At 34.4% G+C, this 27633-nt stretch overlaps 3 protein-coding genes across 3 annotated transcripts; 1 reads left to right on the top strand and 2 right to left on the bottom strand.

The window, feature by feature from the left end:
- The first annotated feature begins 1837 nt into the window (after nucleotides 1-1837).
- Nucleotides 1838-12937, top strand: LOC112522690 (cullin-4-like). The gene is made up of 17 exons (XM_025131978.1): nucleotides 1838-2211; nucleotides 3165-3280; nucleotides 3356-3702; nucleotides 6340-6520; nucleotides 7690-7812; nucleotides 7908-8195; nucleotides 8371-8496; nucleotides 8632-8733; nucleotides 8825-8878; nucleotides 10068-10174; nucleotides 10572-10632; nucleotides 10718-10849; nucleotides 10946-11083; nucleotides 11164-11244; nucleotides 11329-11409; nucleotides 11523-11603; nucleotides 12628-12937. The coding sequence occupies exons 1-17, from the start codon at nucleotides 1956-1958 to the stop codon at nucleotides 12739-12741; spliced, it is 2388 nt and encodes a 795-aa protein (XP_024987746.1). The 5' UTR covers nucleotides 1838-1955; the 3' UTR covers nucleotides 12742-12937.
- A 6060-nt stretch (nucleotides 12938-18997) lies between these two features.
- Nucleotides 18998-20387, bottom strand: LOC112523588 (F-box/kelch-repeat protein At1g30090-like). The gene has a single exon (XM_025133256.1). The coding sequence runs from the start codon at nucleotides 20269-20271 to the stop codon at nucleotides 19099-19101; it is 1173 nt and encodes a 390-aa protein (XP_024989024.1). The 5' UTR covers nucleotides 20272-20387; the 3' UTR covers nucleotides 18998-19098.
- Nucleotides 20388-22084: 1697 nt separating this feature from the next.
- LOC112522738 (pyruvate dehydrogenase E1 component subunit beta-3, chloroplastic-like) lies at nucleotides 22085-27370 on the bottom strand. Its single transcript, XM_025132039.1, has 4 exons — nucleotides 27102-27370; nucleotides 26840-26946; nucleotides 26715-26758; nucleotides 22085-23335 (listed from the first exon to the last, which is right to left on the bottom strand). The coding sequence occupies exons 1-4, from the start codon at nucleotides 27202-27204 to the stop codon at nucleotides 22363-22365; spliced, it is 1227 nt and encodes a 408-aa protein (XP_024987807.1). The 5' UTR covers nucleotides 27205-27370; the 3' UTR covers nucleotides 22085-22362.
- Nucleotides 27371-27633: the final 263 nt, after the last annotated feature.

Raw genomic sequence — 27633 nt, 5'->3', positions numbered from 1 at the left:
ATACATAATCTTTCACTGTTTCACTTGACTGCTCATTATTTCATACCTAATCTTCAATCCTGGTTATGATGAAAATATCCCATATCCACTTGAATTTAAGCTTTGTAAATGGCCAGTTCATTGGAATTATTCTTGATGAATTTGTTGTTAATAACTTCAGTCAGTTCTGTTGGATTAATAGCTATGTTTGTAAATAGGTAGTTTTGAGAAATGAAAGAGATTTGATGACTAAAATAATTACAAAAGAAAAAAAAAAATCTCAATCCAAATCCTGCAAACCAAACACATGAATGAATTTTAAATCCAATCCAATCCAAATCCCATGGAATCCAAATCCCTCAGAAACATTCCTGCAAACCAAACGCACCCTTAATGTATTGATTAATATATATTTGTTTCATAATGCGATTTTTTGTACACATATTTTTTATTTCATAAATAAATAGAAAAGTTTCATATTATGATCCGAGTACAAATACATTGTTAATTATTAAATTAAAATAGGAGGGTACTCGCGCAATGCAGCGAAATACATATCGATTTTAATGTTTCGTTTTATTTTGTCCCCCTGTAGATGTTATAATACGGTTTTATGTGGTTTTGAGAAAAACAACAATGTTTTTATTTTTGAATAACTAGAAGAGTACTCGCACAATGCAGCGAGACACATATCAATTTTAATGTTCTTTTTTATTATTTGTCTCTGTCGATGTTATAATACGGTTTTATGTGGTTTTGAGAAAAACAACAATGCTCGCGCAATGCAGCGAGACACATCTCAATTTTAATGTTCTTCTTTATTATTTGTCTCTGTCGATGTTATAATACGATTTTATGTGTTTTTAATAAAGTAATAATGATTTTATTTTTGAATAAAATATAAATTTGAAAAAAATATATCAATGTTAATATCAAATCAATAATTTAAAAGTTATATTTTTATGTAATTTCTTTAATTTTTTTTATTATAATTTAATTTAATAATGAAATAATTTATTTTTGGTTTAATGTTATAAATTTTATAAAGATAATAATTAAGTACTCTGTTAGAATTCAGTGATTATCCTAATTATATTTTAGATTTTTTATATTTAAAATGAGATGTTTATTATGTATTTGATTATATTTATCTGCAGTTAGTTACACGAATTCAGATATGAAACTTTAATAAGTTGTACTTACGCACAATTTACTTGCAATCTTGAGTTTTAAGCAATATACAATAATAAATAGTACTTTACGCATAAAAATTGGTTTTTAAGAGTTTTTGTCAAATGCTTTATAATATAGTATAGAAATATAAATTTGAAGATATCTTAAAATTAAAAAAAACCATATCGATCTTAGTATCAAATTAACTATTTAAAAAATCTTGTTTTGTTGTGTAATTTTTTTAATTTAATTTTTTATTTATTATAATTTAATTTAGGTTTAATAAAAAAGTAATTTATTTTTTATTTGATAATATAATTTTTATAAAAATAATAATTAAGTATTCTTTTAGATGATAATGATTATCTTAATTATATTTTAAATTTTTTATATTTAAAATAAAATGTTTATCTAATATTTGATTGTGTTTATCTATAGTTAGTTATACAAATTCAAGTATGAAATTTTAATAAGTTGTAATTATGCATTATTTACTTATAATATTGAATTTTAAGTAATATGTATCAATAAACAGTAATTTATGAATAAAAAATATCTGAATTAATTTCTCAAAGTTAAAACCTAAAATTTGATGGTAATTAACAATGAAAGAGGAATGTGACAGTCGCAAGCAACTTCATCATCTGCGGAGCTCAATTACATGACCATCAGCTCCTGATTTCAGTCTCTCTCAACCCAACACTTCCACCTTCAAAACCCACCTCACCACCACCATCACCACCACCAACCGCTCCTCTCTTATCGCTGCATCTGCAACCCACGGAGGAGCTCATTTTCCGGCCATGAAGAAGGCCAAGTCCCAGGCCGTTGCCTGCTCTCTCGACTCCAAAAATGGCATCAAACAACACCACTTTGATGATGCTACTACTAATTCTTCTGTCGACCCTTTTTCCATGATCGAGGATCACGCTGAAACCGATGTTGTTGATTCCGATAGTGCACGCGCCTCCTCTTCTGGCGGCTTCACCGCCAATTTGGCTCGTAAAAAAGCAATACCTCCTCAGCCTGCTAAGAAGCTTGTTATCAAGCTACTCAAAGGTCCTCGAATCTCTTGTTTAACTTTATCACTTCAATTTCGTAGGTACTTTGATATGTTTAATTTGGCAGGAAACTTACTTCTCTTGTCTGCTCCATCTTTTAGTTGAATTGAACATATACGGCTTCAGATATATAGCTTTATTGGTAAAATTGTTAGAGTTTTAAGCTGAAATATAGTGACTGGTCACACAAGTATTCAACTTTGTAGGAATTGATTTGTTCAGGGTATCTATTTCCACATAAAATTATAACTAGAAGCTTGTGGGAAAATAGGGGAAATATCATTTTGCCTCTCATATAGGAATTCTAGGTTTAAGAGACTGCCATATATCTATATCAAGTGTACATTCATATCTTCAACAACTCAGAAATGTTTCAAATGCTCTGAAGATTATCATCCGAATTCTGCAGACACTTGCAAGTTTTTTAGTCAACATCAGGATACCAATAGCCAAGATTAGGTTTCCCATACAACCTGATCTTATAGATGAAAGAGTAATGTGAAACCCCCTATTATATACTTCTATAAGTTACTGTGTGTGAACTCCAAACTTCTCAATGAAATCTTGATGCATGATTCAAGATGTAGGGTATTACATGATTCATTGTATGACTGTCTTCTACATTTACCTTAATATATGGTTAATTTTTCCCAGTTAAGTCCAAATGACATGATTTTGAGCGTTGCTTCTGTGACATAGACGAGCAGCTCGTCAATTGTTCATTTCCTCGTTTCTGATTTGTATTTAGATATGCATGCCAACTATGTCCGTTGTCTAGTGTAATATGCCAAATATTGTCTGAACAAGGTCACATCTCCATGGATGCATTTTCCAAAATAAATACTTAATCTGAGTGATGAAGTGGCACTCTAGTTCTTTTATCTAATGTTTGGTAATATAGCGACCTCAAACTTAGTTTATTAAATGTGTTATTTTTCTTTCTTTTTGAAGCCAAGCCGACCTTGCCTACAAACTTCGAAGAGAATACATGGGCAGTTTTGAAGTCAGCTATTAGTGCCATATTCTTGAAGCAGCCAGATTTTTGTGACCTAGAGAAGCTTTATCAGGTGAGTTTGACTACTTGATTCTTTATAACTTGTAGTATTCCTATCTGTTATTGACTAAATAGTTGTCGTTAATAGGCTGTCAATGATCTTTGCCTACACAAGATGGGGGGAAATCTTTACCAACGGATTGAAAAGGAGTGTGAATCCCATATATCTGCCACTTTACAATCTTTAGTTGGCCAAAGTGAAGATCTAGTAGTTTTCTTATCGCTTGTAGAGACAACCTGGCAAGATTTTTGTGACCAACTGTTGATGATCCGGGGAATAGCGTTGTATCTTGACCGTACATATGTGAAACAAACTACAAATGTGCGATCGTTATGGGACATGGGCTTGCAACTGTTTCGAAAGCATTTATCAATAGCTTCAGAAGTTGAGCACAAAACAGTATTTGGCCTTTTGAAAATGATCGAGAGCGAGAGGTAATTAACTAGATTTTAATAAATGTCTTAACTTCTTAATTAATTTGAAAGCTTACCTATTCCCTTGCTTAATCAACCACATTATATGGTAAGGATGACAATATATTGTCCATAGAGGTACTGTCAGCTAGCTTTAGCAGTATCCTAAGGTTTGGAGGCAATATAGTAAAACTTACCATATAGTCTGATTGGACGTAATGGTACCGTAGAGAAGAAAACTTTGTAAATACGCAAGTCATTTGAACATTGTGCACGTAAGTTCTTCTAAGAGGTACGGATATTCATTATGTTTTGGGTTATGAGGTTTGCATGCCCCACTACTTTAGCTTGCCTGAGCTACTCACATATTTGTAATACATGCTAGTCATTGTAGGACTGTATGCTCTAGATTGTATGCATTGAAAAGTTACATTGATAATGTGTGGTCATTATTACAATGGTCACAGAAAGTTGTTTGGTTGGTGGGCCTTATAGGTGAAATGAGTGCTCATAATTATCCAAAATAAGGAACTAACGGTTTGAGATTGTCTAAAAGCAAATTTCTTGGTCAGTTTTCAGAACGAATCCAAATTTGTGGTCTAAAGCTGAAACCTGAAATACTTTGCTGAATCTTGTGCAAAGCTGGAGCAGGTGACACCTTGTTATTTGTCTTTCTTAACGTACAAAAAGAGCCATGAGTTTGTTCCCTGTAACTTTGTAGGTAGCAGTAAGAACAAACTGGAAATCTGCGCTCCCTCTTCCCTTCCTTTCATCAAGCCCACCAAATGCCAATGTCTATGTGAAGCAGCTTATTCTTCCCATTTTTTGTCTTTCAACACCACATACGAGCAGGATTTTTGAGCAAGTGTTATATATACTTGAACATCATTTCGTCATATTCATTTGCTGCTTTGGTTTATAGTTGCACAATCTCATGTGTCTGAAATTGTCAACGTTAGAAATATACTGATCAGATATCATGAGAATAGTGCATTACTTCTGTGAACTGGTCTAGATTGTCCATTTGCATCATGGTGATGTTTGTCATGTATCACTCTTTATTGCCATCCCATTTTACCTTCATTGTTGGTGTTATCATATCTCCATTTGAGGGCAAATTCTAGTCGCTTTGGCTGGCTCAACATGAGAGGATTTAGAAGTTCATACCACCATTATACAAGAGAAAGGTTTGAAGTCATCACCATCATAATAGTCTAAATTAACAGACTCCCTCTCTCCTATTAACGTCTTGATGTAATGCTTCTTGCCTTAAATTCAGATTGTTTACATGTTTGTTTTCAAGATGCCGACCCTGTTGATACAAGTTTACAAGAACACTCTCATGTTATAGAATTCACACACACACATGTATGACTATGATGTTTATATACAACTATGGTTCAGCAATCCCTACTGAATGCAGGTCCAGAGATTGTGTTATAACATTCTTAGTCCTATCTTCTTGGCAGTCAAATTAATATATGACCTAATTCGTTTGCCTGACCTTTTCCATTTTGTATTTACTGAAGCAAAAATGTCAATTAAACCATAGTGGTTAAGTCCTTGCTAATTGTCATCATTCAAGTTAGTTTTTCCTTTCTTGATCTTCATCATTCACTTGATTTATTATCATCATTCTTGTGCAGTAATGGTGTGTAGCACTAATTAGTTTTCTTCCTAATCATCTTTCTGTTGTTTTACGACTTACATCCTGATAGGGCTTATTGAATCACATTGTTAATATTTTGTTTCAGATGTTACAGTTTTGTAGTTAAACCATAATCTGTTTCTACGTTCTCCTGTGCAGATCATTTCCTGATGTTAACCTTAGTTTCTCTGTTATCTGTGCGACAGTGTAAAGCTCTCCCTAGGAACTTTTAACTGACGATTACCTGATCTATTGGTATCATAGCCCATAGACTCACTATTTGTGCATACAGTCTAATAATTAGATGCATTGATATGTTATGATTGTCTCAGAGGTCAGAGCATGAAGCAGGATAATAATAACTGTTTTTAAGGCATTTTTATTGTGCATGGAGCTGAAGTGCTTAACAACTGCTTTATATGTTTATTGGTGTGAACAATATATATCACTCCTTTGACCTTTTTCTATATTAACTGAAAAAATGAGTGAATATGTAGTATCTTACCTATTTAATTGAGCTGTATCCCTTGTTAGTATTCTGCCATCCTTAACCTGGGATTGGATGTTTGTCTTTATAACATTGTGCAGTAGTGGTCTGGCATGTGTTTATGCCTTTTATAAGTTGTAACGATGTATCCGATCCACACTTTTTAAGTCCATGAGCTTTTATGTTTGCTCCATGCACCAATTACATTTTTTGAATTTGACTAATTTAAGGAAATGGCAAAGCAGAAAAGCCTCATGCAGAAAGAGAAAACAAAAACCAATAAGGTTGATTATTTGTTGTATGAAGACAGTGACTCAGATTTGGTTGGATTTATTATCTTAGCCAGGTGCCCGCTAGCAGTTTTGTGCTTTTAAAACTTAAAATTGTGATAAACATGCTATTAAGCTGCATTGCACCCTTTTCTCAACTATCACTGTAAGGAAAAAAAGGACCTAAATCTGAATGCACTTTGTATCAATTGTAACTAATATGCTCTATCGCATTTTCCATTTTCACTTGCCAGATTAGGTGAAGCAGTTGATCGGACCCTGCTTAACCATCTTTTGAAGATGTTCACTGCATTGGGAATTTACTCCGAGAGTTTCGAGAAGCCCTTCCTTGACTGTACATCGGAGTTCTATGCAGCTGAAGGAGTAAAATACATGCAGCAATCAGATGTTTCAGATTATTTGAAACATGTGGAGGTCTGTAGAATCTTCTGTTCTCGCCTTGGAGGCACATTTCTGCACTAGATCAACCCCCTCTTCATACAGGGGTTAAGTACCAAATATACTGTTATTTGTTGACCCAAGCCTAGGCCCATCGGTACCTTATGGATTTTAGAATAGGTTAGAAGGGGTGTTATAGTATTTTTGGGGAATTATTCTGTTAACAGAAGGGGCCTTTGAGTCATACCTAGAATAATCTAGAATTATCCTATTATGCTAGTGGAAATTAGTGGGTTTGGTTGTAGAGAGGTATGCAGAAATTAGTGAGTTCTTTTGGGAGAGTCTAGCACTCTCAAATTGCTAGAGGTTCCGGTCGCTGTATCTTGTTTTCATTTACTTTGAGCGAAATCAAGTTGGCCAAGCATTTCCTTTCTATTATTGTGTTTGCTTCACCCTGTTAAGCCGGTTCATAACATATACCAGTCAGCAATTCGTGGTTCCCCATTTGCCAAATCTACATTCTTTGAAATATGTATGCATTCTTTATTTATTCAGAAACAAACCTTTACGAATATATTCCAATCAAAATCTAATCCAATTGGATATGTAAAAAGCTTGTGAAATGCTCCAGGGACTGGGATGTGGGTGTTTAATATCCCTAGATCTCCATTATAGGAAGTTCTTTATGGGTTTCTATTCTGACAGTTAAGTTCATTTTCTAATTGAAGTCCCTGGACTCGATTCTTCAATTGAGGAGGGTAACACTTTTCAGTAGTGGCCATGGTCTGCCCTTGTAGAAAACTGCTTTTGTATATTGCCACCTGACTTGTGAAAGTTCCTCATGGTTTTTGTAGAATGATTTCTTTGTTCTTTTAGATGATAAATTCAATTTCTACTAATTTAGTCAAGTAGATCCCATGTCTAGGTTCATTAGCTTAATTGAGCAACAACTTTACTGTTCGGCAGAAGTTGGTACATCTCATGAGCTGAGAAAAAGTAGATATGTCAAATTGGCAAACCACAAAATTGTAGGTTGACCTTTTTGGTAATTAATTATTCTTAAAGCAGAAGTACAAGTGATACGAAGCAGATGAACCTGATATCAAGAGTTTGTATGATCATGTTTTTGTTTGGCTAACATACTCTTGTACCTTATCTTCTGATCATTCCTGCCGTGTCTTAAGGATTTGAGGAACTCATTGCAGGTAAGATTGCATGAAGAGCATGACAGATGTGTACTCTATCTGGATGCTAGTACAAGAAAGCCGTTACTAGCCACTGCTGAAAGACAACTCCTTGAGCGCCATATTGCTGCAATACTTGAGAAGGCAAGGGGAATTTTCTCACTTATGAATCTTTTTTTGCCAGTGCACAGTGCAATTTTTTTTCGTCAAGTATTAACCTTTGCAACAACTGGATCCAGGGTTTCATTATGTTGATGGATGGTAGTCGAATTCAAGATCTCCAAAGGATGTATGTGCTCCTGTGTAGAGTAAATGCCCTCGAATCCTTACGACAGGCCCTTAGCTCATACATCCGACGAACGGGCCAGAGCATAGTAACTGATGAAGAAAAAGACAAAGACATGGTCTTCTCCCTTTTAGAATTTAAGGCATCTCTTGATGCAATATGGGAAGATAGCTTTTCAAAGAATGAAGCCTTTTGCAACACGATCAAAGAAGCATTTGAGCATCTTATCAATATCCGCCAGGTACTCAAATTTTGCCTGATTTCTCATTCGCTCCATCATTTTATGGAAGCTAAACGTGACGATCTGGTTTTATCATCCCATTATATACCTGTAATGTCACTGTCATTTCTGCTTCTTTGTGTTTTCTTATTATGGTCTTTGTGATCTGAACTAATAAATTTCAATTCGTTGACAGAACCGGCCAGCTGAGTTGATTGCAAAATTTTTGGATGAGAAACTCCGTGCTGGAAATAAGGGTACATCAGAGGAAGAGTTGGAGGGCACTCTTGATAAAGTGTTAGTTCTGTTCAGATTTATACAGGTCACCCTCTAATCTATCAAAAGAAGCCCTCACAACAAATCAGCAGTTCCTGTTATGTCATCCTTTATATTCTGCTTCTCATCCTTCATATTCTTCTTGCTTCTTTCCCCCCAAAATTTCCTGTTTGTGTTATAGGGTAAGGATGTGTTCGAGGCGTTCTATAAGAAGGATCTTGCAAAAAGGCTACTGCTTGGAAAGAGTGCATCGATTGATGCTGAAAAGTCCATGATCTCTAAGGTTCAGTCTTTTGTTTAAATGTTGCTTTAAGCAAGGGTATCGGCAATCGGCAATCGGCTGGTCATATTAATTTGTTTCATCCTTGTTTCAGTTAAAAACTGAATGTGGCAGTCAGTTTACAAACAAGCTTGAAGGAATGTTCAAGGTGTGCATTTCTATACATGCCTTCTTACTAAAAGCAAATTTCTTGATGTCATGCTGTTTGAATTTTTGGAGCAACTAGAAAATTGTTCTCATTATTGGAAGAGAAGCACATATAAATTATCAGATAAGAAGGGCCAATGTCATAGACAGAAAGAAAAAAAAAACATATAGATTGATACTAATAACATTCCTCTGTCTTAACACTTCTCAAGTTGGAATGCGATAATATGACAAAATTACCTGATATATTTTCAGTTCTCTTTATTTTTCATCTGTTAATACGTTTTGTGGTTGGTCAATTATGAAAAACGATGCATTTTGCTTATTGGCTTGAGTTGTTTCATGTTTTTTTTGGGTGTTAAAGTACTAGCTACAGAATTTTGATTTGTAAGATCTCTAGAAATGGATTTAGTATCGTGTACCTCCGTTTGTTTATTTTTCTTTTTTCATTTTATGTGCCAAATGACATGCTTTTGAGTTGCACAACTAGAATCTCTCTTTTTTTCGATCCAGTCCCTCCACCACCGTGCAAGCTTACACCATGCAATGTGACCACAATGTTTCTCACATACCTTCAGACACTCCTCCTTCCCCCCCCCCCCACAAAAAAAAAATCCCCTTCCTTGCACATATAGGAGGTCAAAACTAAAATCGACACAATCACTAAATTTCGTGGTGAACTATTTGATCCAGTTATATTAGTGGTAAAAACAGAAATGATAAAGCCCATGTCATCAGCAGCAATTCATAAATAAAATAGCTATTCGATTATTAGGATCTATATATGGGGTACAGGAGCAAGAATGATTGAAGGGAGAGACAGGTGGTTAGAACTCCATGTCATCAGCAGCAATGATAAAGCCCATAGATATGTGAAGTAAATGTGTGCATTGTAGACTCTAAAGTTTCTGTTCTCATTCTTTTATTTAATGAGAGGACACAGTCTTGTTAAGTAAATTGCTTTATTACATTCTATTTTGTTTTAGAATTTCCATATATCTTTCCTGCTTTGATTGGATTCGTAATTAGCTTGGAAATCAGAAGTGGTGCATTATACAAAGTATCTGTAGCACTATATCTTCCTTCTCTCTCCTATACTTTCTTTGTTATGTAACCTAGCAGGTCCTTCAGATGTATAAGCATGACAAACAAACTATAGTGCTCTATAATTTACAATATCGTTTTTGCAGGACATCGAGTTATCAAAAGAAATAAATGAATCTTTCAAGCAATCATCTCAAGCTAGGACAAAACTTCCATCAGGAATCGAGATGAGTGTTCATGTCTTGACAACAGGGTATGTTTACTATTCTTAGAGGCTGTTTGGTTGGTTTTCCATTAAGTCCTGTATGGATAGAGCTGTCTGTGTGGATTAATCTGTCTGTATAGATTGGAAAGGTTTTTGTTGGGATGGTCTTTTCATAGATGGAAGGAGCGTTTTTCTAATTGGGAGGGGCAGGTATGGAAAAAACTTGGCTTTCTACATAAAGCTCACCCCTAGATGCTTACTGAATAAGTCACGTTCTATATCAATAAGCCACTACCAAACAGTCATGTATGGCTAACCAAATAAGTTGCGAGTCGCATTAAGATCATTAAACTGCTAACAAACAGACCCTTAGAAGCATTATGAAGATGACTGATGATCTGCTTTCTTTTTTCACAACGGAACTAATGTGGTCCTTTGGATGCAGGTATTGGCCAACATATCCACTGATGGATGTTCGCCTTCCCCATGAACTAAATGTGTATCAGGTATGGTATGAAGGGAAGATAATTGAGTTATGTTCATGTTAGGGTTTAGGGGGTTTGGGGTTGAGAAGCTAATTTGAATCTGCAGGACATTTTTAAAGAGTTTTACTTGAGCAAATACAGTGGTAGGCGGTTAATGTGGCAAAATTCATTGGGTCACTGTGTTCTGAAAGCAGAATTTCCCAAAGGTAAAAAGGAGTTGGCAGTTTCTTTATTTCAGGTTAGTCTCCCTATTTACTCCTCTTTGTGTGTATTTATATATCTTGGTGTCGTTTTCTTCATGTTCTTATCTTATTATCGGTCAATGTGGTCCCAGACTGTTGTTTTGATGCTGTTCAATGATGCACAAAAGCTTAGTTTTCAAGATATCAAGGATGCCACGTGCATCGAGGACAAGGAACTGAGGAGAACTCTGCAATCCCTTGCTTGCGGAAAAGTTCGTGTCCTCCAAAAGGTGGCTTTAACTGAAGCTGATTATCATTTCCGTTCATTCTGTTATCCTTTTGAGAATCAACTAATTGACTTAATTCGCAGAATCCAAAAGGCAGGGAGGTGGATGACAATGATTCCTTTATGTTCAATGATGTATTTACTGCTCCTCTTTATCGTATAAAGGTAAGGACAATGAAAAAGAGAGTTCAACATTTTGCAAAATTGAGGGTCTTAATGCATTAAGGCTAAGTTTGTTGTGTGGTACAGGTTAACGCTATCCAGCTGAAGGAAACTGTTGAAGAAAACACAAGCACGACAGAGAGAGTGTTTCAAGATCGTCAATATCAGGTCTAATTTCTTATTATTTCACCAAGAAAGTCCTTTATAAGCATGCTGAGTTTGAACCTAGAGACCAAAAATTGAGTGTTGAGATTTTTGAATATATTTATATATAATATCAGGTTGATGCTGCTATTGTTCGGATTATGAAGACCAGAAAAGTGCTGAGTCACACGCTTTTGATTACGGAACTCTTTCAGCAGGTAACATATATAATCCTTGATTCCTTTTGTGAAGAGTTGGTCCACTGCAAAGATTTCCTTGGAACAAGTTAACATCGGAACGAGTCAACTTCATATTTTAACCAATAAGGAGCAGTTGTTTTTAAACTAGTCCATGACACTACTCCATTGAGGGAAAGTACATTTAGGAAACTTGAATATTTTGAGAACCGTGAGAACCAACTATTCATGATGAATATATATATGTATATATATATCTAAGTATTCATGAATGTTTTTCATCATGACATCATTCAATCATGAATATCTACTATGATGAATAATTCATGAATAGTTAGTTCTCAAGGGTGTATTTGGTACAAGTGGACCGGAAAGAACAGAACAAGGATCACTGTTCCATGTTTGACATAACTTTAATCATGGAACAAGGCGGAACAAGCCTATATTTTATCAATATACCCTCAACATAAAACCTAATTTCCTTCTAAAACATCAAATACACCCCCTCTTTACATTTTATCTATTCTTTAAATTTTATTTATCATATTTTATCCTCTTTAAACTTTCATTTTACCATCTTCAAAATATTATTTTTATACATATTCTCTGTTTTGGTTAAATTATGTAATTTATTAAATTTTAATAATGAAAACATAATATAGAAGAAAAGGTATAAAATAAAAATTGGAAATTACATAAACTTCATATTTTGATGTCATTTTAATCGTTTTCACAGAAACTTTACAATGATATATTTTGTTATAAAAAATATTGATTTTATTATAATATATAATAAATTAAATAACTTATAGAAAATATATAAACAACTTATTAGGGGTAAATTGGTCATTTTACTAGTCCAGCCCTGTCTTACCACGGCCCTGTTCCGTCCTGTTTTGTCTTGTGCTGTCCGGTACCAAATGCACCCCAAATGAACATGCACCTACTCCATTAAACCCACAAACTTGTGAGACCTGAGTTGAAAAAATTTACAAATTCACAAACTAGGCTGATTTTTTAATCACTCGTTTTTGTTGTAACGCAGCTGAAGTTCCCTATAAAGCCATCGGACTTGAAGAAAAGGATCGAAAGCCTGATTGATCGGGAATATCTAGAGAGAGACAGGAACAATCCTCAAATATACAATTACCTAGCGTAAAACCAGTTACGATGCTTCTGTTTTCCGCATTCGACATGGGACGTACTTTTGGTTCGATTTCTTATGATCCCCATGTCTGTGTATGTACAGGGATGACTTATCTTTTCTAGTCTTTTTGAGAATGTAGAACTTTAACTGTAAATTATAATTGCCGCCATATGGTTTTTATTATCTACTGCACTATAACGTGTGAGCGTAAAAATTTCAGACCCTTCCGTCATTGCTAACGTTATGCAACGATTAAAGAGCCGTTGAATGGAAGAGTTACAAGGAACAAGAAGCGGCAACGCATACTGCAAAGGTAATCTTTATACCTCTCGTTCGCCATTGAAACCGGCTTGTCCTCGAGATATGTCGAGTTGAGTGTTAAATGTATATTTGTGCTACTATGTCTGTTCCAAACTAAGTGTCCATGTTTCTATTTAGTTTGTCTAAACTCTATGTAAGTGTCCACTTTCCTGTTCTACCCTTAATTTTGAGACGAAGAAAATTGCTCCCCTCTATTATTTGAGGTAAAAGTGTCATTTAGTTTATTAGAAATAAATAATTATTATATATTTCTAAAACTTTGTGCCCATTTCACAATGTAAATTGTTTTGGGACAGAGGGAGCATGAATTATTATTTATTAGATTAGATGCTCATATGTTGAAATGTGTTGGTGCTATAAATCAAAGAGCAAATTACATGAAAAAATAACGTATTTCAACTTGATTCATATTTTGGGTAACGTACTTTTAAAACTTCCATTTTGGTATCTAAGATGTAAAGTTTTAAACATTTAAATATTTGGGTAGCTGGTTACTATGTTGATGTGGTATCCAACTCGGTATTATTTGTTGAAGCATTAATCGGATACCACATCACTCGCAACATTAACCTTTTACCCGAGTACTTAAATGTTTAAATTTTACATCTTAGGTACCAAAATAGAAGTTTTGAAAGTACGTTATCCAAAATAAGAATCAAGTTAAAGTACGTTACTTTTTCGTGCAATTTGCCCTAAATCAAACTATATTTTTATATAACCAAAATATCACGTAAATTATATTAAATACACCACATCAGATCATAATGTGTAATTAACTATGAACCAAAAAAAAATGATTTTTTACTAAGAGATTATACTCGTAATTTCTTATATGAATTTTTGTTACATCAACAAAAAGTACTGATATGATATTAACAATTACATTAAAAATCATAGGGTATTTACAATTACTGTGTTGGAATGTTTTTAAATAATGTATACATATTTATAATGTGGTATTTATAATTGTTGTGTTGGAATGCTTTTATCAAGCTGAAGAAGGAAGGGCGCTGAGTTAGACCTATTATTTTATGAAATTTGCGATAAATGCGGTGATAATTGAAGAGCTTAAGCGCGGAGGTAGTCTCATAATAGATAAAAGGGAAAATTGCACAAAAATGGAACCAACTTTCACCTGATTCCTATTTTGGGGAACCAACTTTCAAAATCGTTATTTTGGGGAACCAACTTGCACCTGATTCTTATTTTGGGGAATCAACTTTCAAAATCGTCATTTTAGGGAACCAACTTACAAAATAATTATAGAAAAATAACTAATTTTTTTTTTTCAAAAATTAATGCAATAAAATCTATTTTTCATTTCAAATATCGTTTTTTTTTTAAATTTAGATATCAAATTGAAGATTTTTTTTAATGGTATAGATTAAAAAGTTAATTAACAGAATTCAAAATTAGACCTGCTATTAGACTTATCTGTCAGTCGTGTTGGATCTCTCATCCGAGTGGAGTTAGGCCCATTTCCTAGCCTAGTTTTAAGCAGAATAGCCATCAGTTCAATCCTTCAATCCAACCATCGGACAAAAGTCAGCTAGTGCACTTCGAGGGCTATTTCACCGTGGCTTGGGGTATAACGGTGGACAACGGAGGAAGGTTTATCTTCCATGGTAGCTAGGTAGCCCCGCATGAAGGTGACTCGCCCCCGATTGTACCGTCTGTGATCCATGGATCTCCGATCAGGAAACCGTATCCAAGCTCCGTGGCTACTGATTTTTATAATTATTATTAATAAAACTATTTAAATATTTGGTTGATTTATAATTATTATAATATATAAAAAGATTAAACATGGCCAGTCTCGTTGTCTATTGAAGCTCGAATCCGTCTTCGAGCCTGCTGCATACGATTAGCCAACCTTGCGGCGGCAAACAACAAAAAGTAGAGCAAACATATAACAGCGGTTTCTAAATTGTAACCGACCGTCGCCTAGTGGTTCTATACCTGATTCTTAAATAGAATGTTTCTCCGATACTTTGCTAATCGGAGCTAAAACTCCTGTGCCAGCGCTACTCATTGAGTGCCAGCACGTAGCTGTGACTTGGAGAATACCTTTTGGATTTTTTATAATTTAAAAGGCAACTACTGCTCTTTGGGGAGAAGGGCTTGGGCTTGTTGTCGAACTTACCAAACAAAAAACAGACAATTAGTACAATATTATTTTAGTCCTATCAAACACATGACTGACAACTTAGGATCGTTCGTGTTCACACAGTTGGTACAAAGTCTCCATGGTGGCGGTGCAAGTGCACACCAACAATATAATCGTTTGCAAGTAATAGAGTGGTAAAATACCGATATCGTTTCCACGGGGATTGAACTAGTGGGAATCAGAGACTTTCATGAACTTCTTGAGCGTGATTCGGTTTGTGAATAAAAGTTGGATATTTGTTTATAAAAAACTTCAAAAGACTAAATTAGCGAAATGAACCTATGGACTAAAGAATGGACATGGGTGTAAGTATTCCTTAAGATAAAATCAACAATATAATGATTAGAAACTTATGAGATGTTTATAAAAATTTCAATTTCTCGAAAGTGAAAAATCATAAACAGTCCCCACAAAGTTCACACTTTTACCACTTCGAAACTTGTTGATTTAGCTAAATAGAAGAAAAAATAAAATCCATACTCAAATATCTTTGTATTATGAATAACCAATGCTTTATCTTTAGCTAAATACATCCAAAATTCACATCTCTACGTAATTATCAAAGACTCTCTCAAGATCTAATATTAACACTTCAAAGTGATCGACTTATCTGCGTCGAGTTTAAGTTCCGTTTTAAGTGACCAAGTTTACAAAATGGTAAAGAGTAGAAACACTCAAATATTGAATAAAAATCCTAACCTAAACTCACACTTACACCTATATAAGTAAATTAGCTCGTACAGACATAAATAACATAATATAAAACAATAAATATAACTGAAATGTAACTTTTATTAAAATAAAACTAAATTATGTTTCAATTATCATATATTTATATTTGTATCAATTAGTTTGGCATTTTGAAATTTTAAAACAATTAAAAAACAAATAGATAACTATGAAATATAAATCTATAATATATTTCTGATATATTTATGTATTCATCGTTCAACAAAACGTCATTAATTAATACTAGAAGGATACTTGCGTAATGCAGCGAGATACATCGAGATAATGCTTAGTTTTATTTCTTTGACTTTGTTGATACAATACGGTTTTATGTGATTTTGAGAAAACGATAATGTTATCGATATTAATATCAAATTAACTATTTAAAAATTCTCTTTTTTTATGTAATTTCTTTAATTCAAAATTTTTATTATAATTTAATTTAAGTTTAATAACAAACTAGTTTATTTTTGGTTTAATTAAGTATTCTGTTATAAGTGTAATTCAATGATTATCATAATTATATTTTAGATTTTTTATATTTAAAATGAGATGTTTATCCTGTATTTGATTATGTTTATCTGAAGTTAGTTACACGAATTCAGATATGGAGCTTTACGCACAAGCTACTTATAATCTTGAGTTTTAAGTAATATGAATTAATAAACAATACTTTACGTATAAAAAATGGTTTTTAAGAGTTTTTGTTAAATGTTTTATAATATAATATAAATATATATGGGTAAATTGCACGAAAAAGTAACGTACTTTAACTTGATTCTTATTTTGGGTAACGTACTTTCAAAACTTCCATTTTGATACCTAAGATGTAAAATTTTAAACATTTAAGTACCCAGGTAACCCAGTGAAGACTAATTTTAGACTAAAAAAAAAACTAATTTTAGATAAAAAAAAATCCACGTCACTGACTAGGTTAACAAATAATACCGAGTTGGATACCACATTATTCGCCACATCAGTATGATAACCGGTTAATACTTCAACCAGTTACCCGGATACTTGACTGTTTAAAACTTTATATATTAGGTACCAAAATGAAAGTTTTGAAAATACGTTACCTAAAATAAGAATCAAGTTAAAGTACGTTACTTTTTTCATGCAATTTGCCATATATATATATATATATATATATATATCAATATTAAATGATAAACTATTAATCTTGTATAAAAAAACATAAAAAAACAAAATTAACCGTAAAAACGGATATATATATATATGATGTAGTGTAAAACTTTGACTAGGATTCCGTAAATTTCGGGAACAATCTCATCAATTTCGGTTGGTCAAAATTATGATTTTTTTTTAAATATAAATATTTTTATCTTTTTAAAACACAAATTATCTGTATTATCTTATAAACCAGATTTATCAAAAATCTTAAAAACAATTTTACACAAAGTTTAAAAGTCTTAAAAATAACTTATAATGCATTAAGTACTACTACCTTATACATTCAGTTTTAAAATATCTTAATCTATAATTAAAATAACATATAGTACAAGTTACCAATGCACATTATTACTTTTTTTTTCATGTTCCCAAGATATTTTTGATATCTTTCACTCATGTTTTCACCCTCTCATACCTCTATGTCTTCTCTCTATCCCCCAACGTGAGATTCAAACTGATATTCACCATGAGTTATTAAAAGTTCTCTCATTCAATTGCTCTAGAACTCTTGGTCTCGTTCTCTATCTCTTGATTTTTTGCTCTTGGTGTAAATCAAACATATTTTTGGAGTCGTTTAAATATGTTGGATTTTAGATATATTGGATTTTTAATTGTCATACAATTTTTTCATCGATAGACTGTAATTGAAATCATAACTCTTATTTATTCAAATTGCATTAATATGTAAAGAGCAAATGTAACTTATATCATCATTAAATCTTCTAAAAAAACCAGTGAAACTTCAAAATCGTTAAAATTCACGGCTCCCGCCACATTGCACGGATACACAACTAGTATAAATAATTAATCATAAACATAATTTCAAAAATGTTTATTCATAAAAAATTTTAATTATATTTTTTTATAGTCAAATGATGACATCATTTAAAAGAAAATTATGAGTCCATCCCTAATTTTGTTAAGAAAAAACTGGTATTGCATGAAAAATTCTTATGGATAATAATTTAAATAATAATAATAATAATAATAATAATAATAAATTCTTTTTAAGTTCGTAATTAATTTTAACATATTAGAAAAATACTCACGCCATGCAGCGAGATATATCTTGATTTTAATATTTTATTTTATTTTTTTATCTCAGTCGATGTTATAGTATAATCTTAGGTGATTTTGAAAAGATGAATAATGTTTTTATTTTTGGTTAAAATATAAATTTGAAGATATCATAAAAATTTGACAAAAATATATCGATATTAGTATCAAATTAACTAATTAAAATTCTTATTTTTTGTGTAACTTTTTAATTCAATATTTTTTATTATAATTTAATTTATGTTCGAAGTAGTTTATATTTGGTTTAATAATATAATTTCTTATAAAAATAATAATTAATTATTTTGTTAGAACTCGATAAGTATTCTAATTATATTTTAGATTTTTTTATATTTTAAAATGAGATGTTTATCCTTTATTGATTATGTTTATCTGCAGTTAGTTACACGAATTCAAACACGGAGCTTTAATAAGCTGTACATAATTTACTTGTAATCTTAAATTTTAAGTAATATGCATAAATATACATTAATTCATGCATAAAAAATGGTTTTTAAAAGTTTTCGTCAAATGCTTTATAATATAGAATATAATATAGATTTTTATAACTTTCTACAAAATGGATAAAGTAGGTGAGAGATAACTCTCACCAATTTCATCCCATCACTAGCTACATCAACATAATAACCGGCTAATGCTTCAACCGGTTATTCGGGTACTTAAATGTTTATAACTTTACATCTTAGGTACCAAAATAAAAATTTTAAAAGTACATTACCTAAATTAAAAATCAAATTAAAGTACGTTACTTTTTCATGCAATTTACTCTAAAAACGCAAACACTGGAATATAATACATGTTTCTTTCACACGGCTACATATCAAACCATAATTACATAAGGAGCGGTATCATGTGTCCAAACTCGAATTTCTTGTCGTTTGTCATGCGAACAAAATTTGCGCACTTGAAGGTGTTAGGTCGTAGAAACTCCGTGGAGCTTCTACGACCTGCCACTTGACTGAAAAATTCATGCTTTCATCGGTTGTTTTGCACAACCGATAAATATGAATAAAACCAACTGCAACATGCAGGTTTCTTCCGGTGACGTAAATCTTGCCGTTGCATCCGTTCACTGCGAACGGCTTGCATATCTGCTCCGGCAACGGAGGCCCTTCGACGGTTTCCCATGCATCATTACTCGAGTCGTAAACCTTAAGTTTCGTCCTCTCGTGTTCCGACACCACGAACAAACGCCCGAACATCACGACGCTTGACCCGGTCCATCCTTCGCGAAGGCCCGTCGCCATACACTCCCATTTATCGGTTCTCGGATCGTAAACCTGACCCCGTGGAACGACGTAGAACGGCCAAAACCAGCCTGCGGTCACAAAAAGCTTCCGGTCGAGCACGGCTGCATCGTAAGCGGCCATGGGTGCACCCATATTCGCAACGGGGCGCCATATACCGTCGTTCGGATCCATAACCTCCGCCGAATTAAGCTCGAACCGATCACTTTTGTTTCCACCGGCAACATAAACCTTCCCGTCAATCACACCGCTAGCGAAAAACGACCTCGGAGTATTCATCTTCTTCATCGAAGTCCAACGATTCAATCGTACATCAAACTTCAACACCAAATCGAGTGGGCAATCGACGTCCGCCGCCGAGCCACCACAGACGAACAACATTCCGTCACCGGAAACACATCGGAACCCTTGTGGACAGACCTCCTCCATGCACGGCGGCGCCGGAATTGTATGCCATGAGAGGTGAATAAGGTCAAGAACTTGCCATTGAATCTTTCCAGTACATTTATGGAAAGAAAGCACAAACAACCATGGATCTTGAAACCCCATTACCTTCCTTTGAGTAAAGAATCGAGCTTTATCTCCGAACAGATGATACCACCGGCGGCAAACATTCCGGCCAGCTGAATGAAAGCCGACGGGCAGCCGCAGAAGACAACTAAGAGCAATATCATCAGGAAGACCAGGAATCAGAGGATCAAAACAAGATTCTGATTCCACGAAATCATCATCAGGAACAGCATCCAACTTGAATTGAGGAGTTGATTTCAAATGGAAATGGGACGACGACATTCGAACCCTTTGCATTCTTGAAAACAAACCCAAATCCACAAACTTTCCAAGAACCCTAAATTTGAGAAAACCCACCTCAGAGATCAAAGAGAAGGTGAGTGATGATTGAGAAAAGGGGGTGATGGAGGATGGTGGTGTTTATAAATTGGTGAAAACCGAAAGGAATGGAGTGTTGATGGGTGTGAAATTAAATGAACGCCGACCCACCCGTGCAAACACGAGTGGCGTGGCGATGGGAGTAGGCTTCACTCCACTACTTATTCTACTTTACCGCCAGCTTGGTCCACTCGATGTCCACCGTCAATAAGACTTTGGGTTAAGTGATTATTGCTATTTTTAGAAATAACATTTTTTAATTTTTAATTTTTAATTAAACTATGGCTGTTTCCGTCTGGTTTTCCCTATTTTCAGTCTTTAAAATATTTCTTTAAAAAGCAAAAAATAAAAAGGGTAATGACACAATACAACGAGATACATCTTGAAATTAATGTTTTATGTTTTTTTTGTTTTAGTCGATATTATAATACGATTTAATATAGTTTTGAGAAATTGTTAATGTTTTTATTTTTAAAATAAGATATAAATATGAATATATCATAAAGAATTGAAAAAAAATAAATTGATATTAGTACTAAACTAACTATTTAAAAAAAAATTTCTTTTTGTATTTCTTTAATTTATTTTTTATTTTTATTTAATAATATATTTTTTATAAATATAATAATTAAATATTTTCAATGATTATCCTAATTATATTATAAATTTTTTATATTTAAAATGAGATCTTGACTCTCTCGATTATATATATCTGCAGTTAGTTACATGAATTCAAAACATAAAGCTTTAATAAGTTGTACTTATGTACAATTTACTTGTAATCTTGAATTATAAATAATGTGTATTAATAAACAGTACTTCATGCATAAAAAATAATTTTTAAGAATTTTTGTCATATGCTTTATAATATAGTATAGATAAATGTCCACAATTGATATTTAAATTTTAATTTATTTAAAAATAAATGTATACTTTTAAAAGTAAATGTTTATTTTTATTATATTTTCTTTATAAACATGGATAAAATTGTCATTTTATTAATTAAAAAAATACAATAATTACATAATCCTAAAACTATGTAGCTATTGCTCTATAATTAAGATAAAAATTTCTTTCTCAAGATCATTAGTTACTATACATTTTCTTATCATCCAAATTTGATTATTTTAACCCTAAATTTGTAAGATGTTACGTAGCTTACGGACGGGAACAAAGATTTCCATATAAAAGATTGGATACCTCATTTGTCAGACGTGTGAGTAGGGGTGTAAAAGAGTCGAGTTTTTAACGAGCTACTCGAGTTCGACCTCATTTATCTCAAGCCCGATTTTAACAGTTATCGAGCTCGAGTTGATCTCGAACATAAAATAAAGCTCCTTTAGTTTAACGACTCGAGCTCCATAATACCAATGTTCGACTCGACTCGACTCGTGTGAAAGCTCGATTAAACTTTACGAGCCAAGCCGAAAATGGTCAACATACATTTTTTCAAGACAAACATATTTATATGTTTACAAATTATATAACCAAAATATAAAAATCATCGAGTTCGAGCCAACTTTTTGAAAAAGTTAATCAAGCTCGAGTCGAGCTCGAGCCTAATATTATTTTTTCGAGTTAAGCTTGAATAACCTGCTACTCGACTGGACTCGTTTACACGGTGTGAACAAAGCGGACAGTTTCTGATATAATTAATGTCAAATTTTATTCATTTGAACCTTCTGATCGGTTCGTGGAATGTGGTTTTGGAATTGGAATGCAAATCGAATTCGACAACGGAAACTAAACTTTTTATTAACTAAAAAATTCTATTAAATTATGTATCAGATCAAACGAGGACAGACGGAACAAACGGATTAAATCATAACTGCATCCTATTTGGATTGTATTGTCCAACGGCAATACATTTCGTAGTAGGATGGCTGGTCTAGCAAAAAAATATCTAACCAAGACAACTAGAAAGAAAACACCACAAACATATATAAGTAAACTACAGCATACCAGCATGAAGACGGAGTAGACTCATTTCTGCTGGTCTTAGCCGCCTTCTTACCGGCAGAGCTGCTCAACTGCTGCCACGATCTGGGGTGGCTGGACCACGGTCCATTCCTCTAGAGTCCCTGCATACGGAGTTGGAACATCCTGTGACGATAAACACACAATCGGTGCATCCAGATAGTCATGGAAGTTTTCTGTGATGGCTGCTGTCAAACTCGCACCAATTCCACCGGTTCTCATGCATTCCTCCACAATAAGCACGCGATGAGTCTTTTTAATTGAGTTCCCGATTGTGTAAAGATCAAACGGTTTCAAAGACCTGATGTCAATAACTTCAGGGTCATAACCCTTGTTTACTAAAGTCTTGGCAGCCTGCATCACGTGATATCTCATCCGGGAATACGTCAGAATCGTGACGTGTTCTCCGGGTCTGACCATTTCGGCTTCCTCAAGATTTAGAACGTATTCCTCGTCTGGGATACGTTCCTTAAGGTTGTAGAGCAAAACATGCTCAAAAAGTATGACAGGGTTGTCGCTTCGAATAGCTGCTTTCATTAGTCCCTTTGCATTATAAGGAGTTGAACATGCAACCATTTGGATTCCGGGAATGGACTGGAAATATGACTCCAGACGTTGGGAATGCTCGGCTCCAAGCTGCCGCCCAACTCCACCTGGTCCTCTAATGACCACTGGAATTTTGAACTGACCACCAGATGTGTAGTGAAGCATACCACAGTTGTTGGAGATCTGATTAAAAGCAAGGAGGAGAAATCCCATGTTCATTCCTTCGATAATTGGCCTTAAGCCGCACATGGCAGCTCCAATTCCCATTCCAGTAAATGAGTTCTCGGCAATAGGGGTGTCGAGGACCCTCAGATCACCGTATTTATCAGCAAGTCCTTTTGTCACCTTGTATGAGCCGCCATAATGGCCCACGTCTTCACCCACGACACATACATGGGCGTCTCTTTCCATTTCTTCTTCCAAACCTTCTCGGAGAGCTTCGAAGAGTAATAATTCATGACTGCATAAAGAAGGGTTTATCAGTGTTACCCGACCTTTGATTATGGCATCCACATAAAGGTACTTGTACTATTGGAAGGAAATGGAAAAGGGCTGATAGATGCTAGGAAGAATGAATACTTCAAGGGTCATTGGTCCAATGGTATTCGAGTTACCAGTAGAGCCCAGCCTCCTAGGAGGTCTTCAGTTCAAACCTCACCAAAGGTAAGGTGTGTGCGTGAGTATTTGCCGTATATAAATATTATATACTTAAAAAAAAAGAACGAATAAAACAATATACCACACCTAATGCAGGGTTAATAAAGATTGACAAAACAGAGATTTGAAGCCAATTGAGAATTCATCGTAGTGTCTCGGCCAAAATATACCAGATGAAGATCAATACTGAAACATTTTTAAAGTATCAACTATATACTCACCATAGGCTGAAAGGAATGCATTTAACTTTAAGAGAATTAATATGATGACCCGCATAAAGATCAATGTCATGTCCGTATTGAGTCTGCCTGCATGTGAAAGTTCCGTATATATGTACACTGGTGAGCTCTTTAACCATTTCACATGAGAGAGGGGAATTTGTTTTGTTGGTTCAGTTGGACTTTGTTCCCGAGGCCTATAAGTAATGGGGCTGTAGTAGGACTATTAAGATTAAAGAAAGAACAGGAGTGGTGGCAAACTTCTTTCCTTCTATCCTCTTTTTTCTTTATTACCCCACACCTCGCTGCTGCACTTTTAGTTAAGATTCCAGAGTAACTAAAAGGACTCGACAATCTTATTTGACATCAAGATTCTTCTTTGGTTGGTAATAGAAAGGGAGGCGACTGGAGGGGTTCAGCATAAGGCAGAAAGCTGATCAGCCAACGAAGTAGCAAGAGTTGTTCTAAGATTAAAGTGACCCGTAATCAAGGTCTTAGCTAGCAGCTAAAAAGGGTGGGGTGATTTGCTTCTGTATAGTTGGTAAAGCATAAGATCAATATAATTGTGTGTTCCACTTAAAACAAATCCGTGTCTAAAGCAGTTCATAAACAGTAGTTAGTGGTGAATGTATAATGAACACAGAAAGTCACCTTAGAATCAGGCACATGTTTCAAAAGAAAATGTATCAGAACTGTGCAAGATAACCAAATGACTTCAATATGACTGGAAATTTTTACAAAATAGAACTTTTAATGCTTAGAGTACGCGCAACATGAAAGTATTTCTAGAGTCTCAAGAGTCATAAATGTGGCAAGAGTTTTGCTTCCCTGCTGATTAATAATCCTCGCTTTCATTTGTACTATCAGGATATAATTCCATGCAAAACCCTTGACTATCCCAATATCTCAATAATTCTCCCTGTTTGGCATCTTGAAAATAAGAGGGAAGTGAGTGTGAGGGGTATAGATCAACTCTATTTTGTAAAACTTGGCGAGAGCCTTGGGAGAGCACTGGCCTCTCGAAAGCCAGGAAATTATTAGAATCTTTCGGTTGATAGCAATAGAACCATAAGTAGATCTCTGATTTGCTAACTGAATGATGAATGTGCATCATGAACCACCACATTTTCAAAGATGGTATAACTAGAAGGTATATCAGTCTTAGTTGGTTGATCTGTGACTCTATCACATCATACAATTACACTTTTTAATCTAGTGATGCAAAATTTTCAGTAAAATTGCTGCTTGAGCTGGCATACAATTTTATTCAATCTTGACTTCTACCTTTTATAGTAATTTCATGTGGAAAATGAAATGGATTTATTAGACACAGAGCTAACTCAGCAATATGTGCAGTCTCTATCGAATGGACTGCACTTTTGTCCTGTCAAAGAGGATTATAAGTGTGCATCTGACTAACAAAATGCATACCAACAAATGGTTGGTGCTGAAATATACCTTCTCACCATTAAACTTTTGTCCGCAAAACATAGACCTTCAGGTTTTTTCACCAAGTAATAATTGAAAGATTATCGTCTTTGCTTAGTTCTCCTCATTGTGATAAGGCGTAGACACATTAATACATAATCTCAATGGGGAGACAAGGAAACTGATTTAAACTTATTGATTGCCAATATTAAAGCAAAAGGGGGAAGATCTAGCTGAACTCCAGAGTTTAATCCTTGTATTTTTCTTGATATTTCATATATAACGTTATATTTTGCATTTTCATCCATTCCTTTTTAGGTTCCAAAAGGTTTATAATGTAGTGTATATGCTACTTATAATGTAGAATAACACACCCAAGATTCTGACTACACCTCCCTCTAGACTAGAAGAATTAAGAAATCATATTCCTCGATCCTTAATGAATTTCTGTTCACCTCAGGCATCTACTTTCTCCTCTCTCCTCATGGGTTGGGAAGACTGTGTATTGGCTTTCTCTTGAAACCACAGGCCACAAACAGCGTAGAACCCACAAGATAACAATGCCAGATTGATGTAGGGTCCCTCTGTCCGCAAAATTGATGAACTTGCTTTTCCCAATGAATCTCAAAGTGTTTGGTATTGCCATATAACTAGAAACTTATTCATGGCCATAATTTTGGAAATAAGGTTAGACACATGGGAAATACATGCATACTATGTTATTAGGGCCTGTTAGTTAGCAGCTTAATGAGCTTACTGGGACTGACAGCTTATTAGGTCAGCTATATAATGACTGTTTGGTAGTGGCTTAATGATATAGAAAGTGGCTTATTTAGTAAGCTTCTAGGGGTTTATACAGAAAGCCAAGTTTTTTTTTCCAAACCTGCCCCTCCCAATTAAAAAACACGATCCTTTCATCTATGAAAAAACTCTCCCATACAAAAACTTTCCCACTCTATACAGACATGTTAATCCACACAGACAGCTCTATGCATGCTGGACTTAATGAAAAATCAACCAAACAGTCCCCAACAGTTCTGTAACTTATCAGAAAAACTATAGAATATGATGGATAGATGATTCATTATTCACGGTTCATCTGAAGCTATTGATAACCATCTGCAATTGGTGGAACACTCAGAGATGTTCTTTCATGACAAAGTACATGACTGTGGGCATTGAATTGATCCAAATGAGAGATTGAGAGTGAAAACAGGACCAATAAATCACTTGACCACATTCTGAATGAAGAGTTACCAATGGTTTACAAAGTTTGGCCCCCCAAAAAATTGGTTTAATGGTGTGCATTCCTTGGGAAATTATAGCATTCTTCTTTGCAACAAAACCAGTCCTGAGTTCCATAACACTTCAGAAACAGAATATCAAGTTGAGCCTTCTTTCTAGGTATCAAAACTGAAAGCACTTTAGAAAACTTTTAAAGATTCATGGGACATGCTGAGTAACCAAAAGTGCAACTATCTACTGTCTAATACATGCAAAGACAACTCGTTTACATATGATATGAGATATGCTTACCCAGGCTTAGATGCAGTTGATGCTGCTGGGGTATCAGCCTTTGTCTGCAATACACACACAATAAACTAATTGATCAGACAGACGAGCAGAGATATGTAGAAACAGAGAGTGTGAAAGATGCTCACTGCAACAGCATTTGTAACCAATTGGTCAGCTCTGCCACCTATCCGGTTCAATCCACTGTCCATCTTGGCACCATCAGATCTCACCACAAAAAAACTCGCTCTCCTCACTGGAATTCAAGCAATAAACAGTAAAATTAATCATAATCTCAAAAATTAACACACAACAAAGCAAATACATAAACCAGATTAAATCAAATGTGATTTCAAATCTAAAAAGGAAAGCGACAATAAAATCAAAACAATTGAAGATGATTTTACAAACCTGAAAAGGATCTGCGGGAAGATAAATGGAACTTCTTGGTGTCAAATGAGGTAGAGGACGAGAGCGCAGTTGCAGCTCCGACACCTTGAAAAATCGAAGCCATTTTCTTGAAGATTTTCAAAGAGAATACTAGAACTTGCAACAGAATTAAAAACACCAACTTCGGTTTTTATGGTGTGGGGAGGGGGGGGGGGAGGCGGAGATGGAGGAATCTCTGGTTCTTGGTGGTGTTCTGTGTGTCGATTTAACAGTGAGACGCCATTTTAGTGGGTGTGAGTTGCAGAAGAATTGGGGCTTCGATTATAACGCCAATTTGCCTACAGCGAAGGTGCATGTTAAGATATGCTCCACCCAATGCGACTACGCCACGTGTTACTAGAATGCCTTGTACAAGGGTAGTTGTCTACGTGGATGTATTTAGGCGGTGGATGTATCTACGTAACGGAAATCAGCGATGTTGGTGTAGTTGGGTCACCAAACTTGGCCCACCACATTTACTAGTAAGTTACATTTTCGTCCCTATGGTTTGTTA

The sequence above is a fragment of the Cynara cardunculus genome (genome assembly GCF_001531365.2).
Source record: "Cynara cardunculus var. scolymus isolate 2C chromosome LG 12, CcrdV1, whole genome shotgun sequence".
Taxonomy (NCBI): domain Eukaryota; kingdom Viridiplantae; phylum Streptophyta; class Magnoliopsida; order Asterales; family Asteraceae; genus Cynara; species Cynara cardunculus.
This window is presented reverse-complemented; position numbering and strand designations above follow the sequence as displayed.